At 34.3% G+C, this 8,181-nt stretch overlaps 1 protein-coding gene across 1 annotated transcript in view; it reads left to right on the top strand.

The window, feature by feature from the left end:
• LOC108572145 overlaps window positions 1–8,181 on the top strand; it is a 15,562-nt gene that overhangs the window by 1,405 nt on the left and 5,976 nt on the right. The window contains exon 2 of the mRNA XM_017934338.1: window positions 572–733. Coding sequence (XP_017789827.1) covers window positions 572–733 — 162 coding nt within the window. The remainder of the gene's footprint in view (window positions 1–571; window positions 734–8,181) is intronic.

The following is an 8,181-nucleotide window of genomic DNA, read 5'->3' on the forward strand; positions in this document are numbered from 1 at the left end:
AATAACTTTAATAGAGTAAAACAAATATCCTATTTGTTTTTCCTTGAGGCATGCATACTTCAAAATTTGTACTTCATAAAAATTAATTACTGTAATTATTTTAAAAAGTTCCTTTCTTGAAAAGGAAAAAGTTTTTTGATCAAATTTTGATCATTTGCCTTGCATACATTTATTATTATTTTTAATCCTCAAAATGAAGGATATTGTTTTACTATTTCCATTAAGATTTATATCCAATGGATATACCGCCTAATCTGTCCTAAACAATTTAATCACTCTCCTTATTTGATTTTTTCAGCATAGCAATACTTTTGCATACTTTTGTATATTGGCAATTTATCTTCAGATGAGAGTTACAGAAGCATAACAGCAAAGCATTAATATAATAATAGTAATACAATAAAAACTTTGTATGTCGAGATAAAAAATCACATAATTTCTAATTCTTTCAATGAACTTTTTCATTTTGTCATTGTTTTGCCATAAGTTCACTTCTCAACTTTTCTCAAGTTGAATAATCTATTTACCAAATATCCACGAATTAAGAGATGATTATTGAATAATTTAACAGAGCACGCGGGAGGAGAAAACTTATGGTGTTACGAATGCAACACTGATTTGAGGAGTGGTCACACAAGAGAGTGCAACGACCCTTACATCCGAGCAACTTATTTTGACATAGTTCTCTGTCCCCAAAACGAGTCTCAGCATTGTTTTAAAAGCATCATCGATTGTGGGTATAAAGTATATCTAACAGAGACTACTATTGCGTACATATCTACATACATGCATTAACATTATACTAACGTTGATTACATTCGTGTATATGCGTCTACATACTAAACTCTGAATACCTTGACAGAATTCAAGATGAGAAAATCCTTATTTTACAATAAGTAGATAACTTTTCGAGAACGTACAACATGTTTTACAAAATGTTTACTTCTGCAGGATGTTACCGAATTGGCGAGTCAATTCGAAAAGAACGAATACGATTATACTGAGTGGAACACAAATTTTTTTCAATTATTTTTAAACAAGAAACAGTACTATTCTATCGTTAACCCTTTGTCATATAATAAGGCAAATATTAGTGATAATACAGTTTAGTCTGTAGCGACATTCGTTAGACTGAGGCAAATGTAAGATCACGTGTAAGCGCAGGCGTACGTGGTGAATTTTCAACATCGATTTACTCGAAAACGAAGCTCCGTACAAAAAAATATAATCCTACACTTTCGACTGATTTTTTCATGGAACATTATACTCGGGTTTTTCCATCGGTACGGTGAGAACCTATACATGCATACTTACACATATAGCAACGTATTTTTACGGTGATTATGCAAATGAAGCAACAACGTCGTACAATTGATCTTACTGTGTACTACACGCAAGTAGCCTGGCATAGTATAAAAGTCTTTTTGTTCGCGAATTATTTCATGTTTGCGATGTAAACTATTTTAATTTGCAATATACGAGGTAACCAAGTTGCAGCGAATTTCTATTATAAATAGCCTTTGTTGTTTGAGGAAGATGTCTGAATGAAAAACACTTGTATTTATTTGGTCAGTACTTTTTTTAATTAATGCTAAGTATTTTTTAAAATGAATATTTTTGCCCGTATAAATAATTTATTGTGAGTATAAAATCGCATTTTGTTAATACAATTTGGTTTATTTGGTCGGTGTTCGTTTGCTTTTTGGTCAATAAAATTTAAATTTTTGGTTGAGTTAGGTTAGGATATTTTATTATACACACTGACCATTTACTTAAACTACTGATTAGAAATTTTTTAAAATACTGAACCAATAATAGTAGGTATTGCAAAATGCATTGTTGAAGTTAGTATAACCTTAAAAAAATTCTCAAACCATAGATTTATGTACATATATATTTTTTTAATGAAATCTCATTAGGAAAGAACTACTTCAAGTTATATTTTCAGATTTCAATTAAATTTTGCATCAACAATCTTTATTAGATATGTAGTTACAAGCATTTACATGTGCATTGCGGTTTTCAAGCAGAAGAAGTATACATAATTGGACAGATCATTTGCAGAGCTACTCTTAGCTTTTTGTTTCCCATTTTCTTTTTTCTGGATAATTGCCATAAGCATGAGTAAGTTATTTATTTTTTAAATACAGAATATTTGATAAACGGGTCTATGGTTGTAAGGTAAAACGATGTATGTATTATACATAAGTCACATATTTTTACTTTGGAGATGTTACCGTTTAAAGTTTTAAAAATCTATTTTTTATTGCTACCGGACCAAGAATGATATACATATGTGCATGTCTTATCTAAATTTACATAATTTTCGCTATTGTTTTCATCGGCATAAACAATAAATCAGAGTATTAAGCAGAATAATGAGAATGTAAGATTACTTCAGGAAAAGCAGCATGAGTTCTGCCTGGTCGTACTGAAGTTGCGGTATATTTTCCAATTGGAATGTAAACATTCCTTTATTATACGCGACTACAATCTGGATAAAAAGTAAAACTGCTTTATGGAGGGCCTTTATACATTTCGTAAGAAAAAAAAGGATTTATTGAATACGCTATGTCTCATTCACCCTTTTACAGCAGTTTATCGACAAAGAAAAAATTGCGGAATACTGATCCTGACATAGATTTGCTAGAAAACAACGACTCAGAGAGTATAGGTGAAGAAATAGCGTGGAAAAAATTTAATATTAGAGGTGTGCGAGAATGCGAAAGTGTCAGGTGCCCGATACTCGGGATGGATCGGGTTCCCGAAAGTATCTTGCGACTCGACAATTTCGGGATTCCCCAGAATTTCGAGAATGCAAACGACGTTTCGAGTTTTGTTGAGTACGACCATAGGCGATCTAAGTTAGTCTCTAAACGTGATTCGGGTTCTCGAAATTCCCGGGAAACCCCGATATTCTCGAATCTCGAGATACTTTCAGGAACCCAACTCGATCTCGAGAAAAATCCTCGACCCGACATTTTCGCGTTTTCGTCGAAAACAAGAAAAAATTAATGTACCTACATTTTAATATGGAATTACTCGATTTACATATCTTTACAGTTTTATTTTATATAAATGTGTATAAGCATATAATATATAGATATTTAGTAAACTATATAATATTACTTCTGTTGCAACAAAACTATGACACAAATATATTTATTAATTTTTTCACATAATAAATCAGTGAATCTAAAATTTATGGACTTAAGTTTATTTGCCTGATACGCATGGAATAAATTTTGAACATTTGTTTTATTACACTCTTTATTTTGAAATGAAAAAATTATTCCGACGCATTTTCTTCCTTCAGAGAACACAAATACTGTCTTCTAGGTCTCAATTAAGGCGTAAAGTGAAATATTTTGAAAATATGACTTATGCTGTTGCGAGGTTTAATAAACTTGTTTATTGTTAATATGTGTAACTGACGCCACGCATACGCTTTGGACGCTCACATTGTATCGACAAAAAAATAGTAACACAACGCAAGGTGACGTCACACGTATCGATTCCATCTAACGAGCGTTGATTGCACGGTTTTACAGGGTACATTATCGATTTATGTATATATTTCTTCAATACCCCCTCTAACGATGTGTACTCTTGAAAGCGATATGAAACAATCGAAAACTAGCTTCTGTTTTTACTTAGCACGAATTTAACATTTTTGTGCAACGGTCATGCTTATCTTTAGTTAAGGATTTTGTCAGCAGTCATGAATTTGAAAATGTCAGCAATCATCGAGTCTGTTTTAAAATACTGTATTACAATTTCTCCTCCTTCAACCAATTCTCGAGTGAAACAAAATTTATATATGCTAACTGTCATCACGTTTTGATTATTACAAAATATCTTTACTGGATTTGTTACATATTTTTTGGAACCCATCTGAGAGAAAAGTTTTTTTATGTAAATTTCTTCACGCGACACTTCTGTCAATGCTACGAAGCTTGTTTCTTAGTCTTCCAGATGATTGGACCTCCCAGATTATGCCAGTACATTTCCTGTACACTCGAGACCAGTCTAAATCTGTGTAGGCCCTGAGATTTTCTTCATCCTTGCTATATGTGATAGTACAATGACATGTTTCTATCAAATATCTCAATACAGCAAATTCGCTACAAGTGTCAGTCAGCTTGGATTCTACAAGAGTCAGTATAGATGGTCCTACGCCTAGGCTGCGTCATTGCTGCGCCTATGTTATCTCGCTCGCTGTCAGTCAAGCGTGTAACGCTACACCACTCGGTTTCTTTTACGAGTCAACTGGGGGTCACGAAAATATTGCGCACTGTCGCCCATCGGGAAAAGAATCATCTGAACTGCATTATGCAACGGTGCATTCTTTTCGAGCGTGAAACGTGCGTTGACCGATTTCGAGGAACGTGGAATCGTAGGATCGCGGGAGGATCTTTTTCCTGGTGTACTAATTTTACAGACTTTTTAGACCAATTCTACATATTTGGAAAAAGTGCACAATTTCTTTTAATTGTTTATATTTTTAATTTCCCAAATTTTTGATTTCCCAAATTTTTGATTTCCCAAAGTCTAGGTTCCCCAAAGTCTGAGTGCGAGGACGTGTGAATGAACCTCTGGGGTTTTAATGCATGTGGGGATTTCAAGGGAAGGGAATTAAATTGTGTGTGAATGTGTTTGTACATATATACCAAGGGTGGGTATGTATTAAGACAGGGCAGTTCTATAGGTAGTGCTAAAAGGACAGGGACAAACAAGCACGTGGGGACATTTCGCGGGAGTGTATATATTATATATGCGATGTGTAACTGCGCCTAACCCCCCCTGGAAGGCGGCCACCCAGAGTCCCACTGGGAGGGCGTACCGACTTGGGGGCGACTGCCATAGCTGGTCCCAAGCCCAGTTGAGAAAAGTAGAGGGGCCTAAGCTAACTTAACCTTATTGCCACCGGCCACCCAACGCCGGGCGCGGGACGCCTATGTCGCAAGACGGATTCCCTGCGCCCGGGCTGAGGCACTCCAACTCGGCGGTGGTTTCGGACCCTAAAAAAAAAAAAAAGGTTTAGGTTTCTTGCGGACTGACACTTGTGGAGAATTTACTGTACTTGTTTTGCCAGGATCCAATGTATAATACTTTGCCAGGATTAGAACAGAAATGACTTAAGGGATCTTCCTACTACAGTGACGGGTTGAGAAAAGCAATTTTTTTTTTGTATTTTTTTATAGTTTAACACCTCGAAAATATGTCTACGAAGTTTTAAAGCTTAAATCTCAAAATTGGCAGAGGTATATGCTTTAAAAGGAAACGGTTTTATATAGTCTTAAACTGTAGTTAAAACTTTAAACGCGTTTTTCTCGAAACAGCATTTTTGAAACTGGCTAACACGATTACCAAAGAACCAAAAGTCCGATCCACTCCAAATTTGTCAGGTATATTCAGTAGATGGTGCTTCATCGTTTGAACTAGAATTGTGCAAATATTTTCAAAATTCAGTCTTTGCGGTCATAAAAACCATGATTTCTTTTGCCAAAATCGAGAGCAATTTCTTTGAAACCTTGCCATTTCTTTGTTTCTCAATATTTTTTTTATTATTCTAGTTCAGACGATAGCCACACGTCTACAGATTAAGAATATGTTTGCATTTTGTATTTTGGATAAGTGCAACCGTCTGATATCGTGTCAGCCATCGGGAAGGATATTTTTCAAGGCGCTCTATTCACGGTGGTCCTATTTTACAACAAACAGATATTTTTACTTATAAAAAATATTTTTGTGCTCTTAAAAGATGATACAATAAACGTACAAATTTACAAAAAGATACTTGTAGCACTTGCTTTGTTTTAAATTTCCGAAAAATGAAGTTTTTTTCAGCCGCCACAGTAGGAAGACCCCTTAATGTGCTGGTTGCAAATGCGATATCCGAGATACACTATGCAAACCACTCTCTAAGTTTGACATATCATTTCACATTTTTCTTTTTCCGTAGGTGGACTCATTTCTTTTGCAATTTTTATATTTGACTCGCTTGGCATGAAGCTGTTTTTGCATTTTCCACATTAACTAGATCTTCTATGAACTTCTTCTGTGAAATATGAACTTTTCTAATTGAACTCCATCTCGTTGAACTCTGACTCCGAGAATATTATCTATTTGTCCAAGATCCACCATTTTCAATGCTAATTTCAGTTTCGACTTGGCGTCCTTAAGTGTTTTAATGTTATTAACATACAAGCACTAGAAGTGGAAATATCGATAGTCGTAATCATCGGTAAAAAATAATTGTCGATATAATTATTGATATATATCGATAATTATCGATAGTTCAAATTCTATCAAACTTGTTTATTCAAACATATCTTTCGAGTTAATTCTTTAAAACGTAAAAGTTTAAAGAATTTAAAGTTTATTATAATTTTGTGCGTTCTAAAAGAAATTAAAAAAAAATGTGGGAAATTATAGTTAAAACAAAATTTGCAATGTTTTATGGTTTAGAATAGTGGTCTACAGAGAAACGAGGGGAGGAAAAATGATACACAATCGAGGTAAACAAATGTCAAGGTGGGTCAAGGGCATTACTTTACCGGATAAAGTAAAGAGTCGAAACATAAGAGGTAGCTTCAAAGTCATGCCAATTGTGGAGAAACTGTAGGATAATAGGCTGAGATGGTACGGACATGTTATGAGAAGAGAAGAATATTATTTCATTGAAGTAAACATTTCTCCAAGGGTATCAATTATTGCCAATCTAATACTTAGTAATCCTTATTATTTAATACTTTATAATCTTTATTATTTAAAATTTACTTTCGAATTTGGAACCTACACGCACGATGTTACAAGATTTCCGTAAGCTATGTATAAGTACGATGAAATTTTCAGCTGACATAAATTTACAAAACATGTTTTTTAAATTTTCATTGCAGGCTCAGATAAAATTTGTAAAATGCGACCTTCGCTATTTTCTTCGTGATTTCAACCAACTGCAATTTTTAAAAAAATTTTTTAACACGTCATATAGTAAACTAATCCTTCTGACTTCTTCGAAAAGCTCAAGTCGTTTGATCTAATTCTAAAAATGTTATTCTGTTTCGAAGTGTGTCCACATATTTCTGTCCCTGGCCGTATATCGGAATATATTCACAATTCTAAAACAAAAATATCGAAACTGTCGGTAGATATAAAAAAAAATCGATAGTTTTTGATAGCCAAAAGGATATGTAATATACCCATCGAGCTTTTTGTATCATTCTTACCTTGACTGTTTTAAGCTGTACAAAGGCTTTAATAACTTGCAGACTTTTTCTTCATCTTCACGTTGAATAAACATTTCCATGCAAATTTCGTCCGGCAATTCACCTTGAAATCACGTCTATTTGATGTATGTACAGTCAACCCTTCCATAACACGGTTAACTCGTTCCATGTTGTGTCGAATACGTGTTAAGCGAAACCATAAACTAGTAGAAATTAGGGGAATGTCGGAGTGTCGTGCTGTATCGAAACCATGTTAGGCGAAACTTAGAACGAATGAAAACCAGGAGGATTTGTTCCGTGTTATATCGAAACCGTGTTCTGGGAATACCGTACTATTTGAAAAGCGTTGAACGAAACTTAGAAATAATACGGATCCAAAGAATTTATTTCGAGATTTTTTAATGATTTTAAGAGCTCATGTATTAAATCAAAGATAAGATAAACAGTTATTCAGAATTTTTATAAATATAAAAAATACAAATTACAACAACAATAAGCGCTTATTAAAAAGCAAATTACCTTAGTAATTTTTATCATCACTGTATTATAGATGTGAGCGAGCAGCTTGGGTGTATTTGTATTTTTGTTTGTGCATGGGTGCGTGTGCTCGAGAACCGACGAGAGTCAGATATTTTTTTAAATGAAACAGTATAAGAAACATTATTGCATACTTGAAACATTCGTGCTATGTGAGAGTTGCCCAAGTTTATGAAGCCGTGCTATATGGAAACCACTTAAAAGAATATTGTGTTAAAGAAGGACGGTCGCAATTTTTGCACCGCGTTTAAAACCGTGTTATAAGAGGGTTGACCGTATAGGGTGTTCCGTAACGTTGGGACCAGCCGGAAATGGGGGGTTGCTGGGGTGACCCTGAACAACTTTTTCCTTATCCAAAATGTAGTTTGAAGCTTCGTTTTCGAGTTATTAACGAAAAACACTGGCCAATCAC

This window comes from Habropoda laboriosa, unplaced genomic scaffold (assembly GCF_001263275.1).
Source record: "Habropoda laboriosa isolate 0110345459 unplaced genomic scaffold, ASM126327v1 scaffold136, whole genome shotgun sequence".
Lineage (NCBI taxonomy): Eukaryota > Metazoa > Arthropoda > Insecta > Hymenoptera > Apidae > Habropoda > Habropoda laboriosa.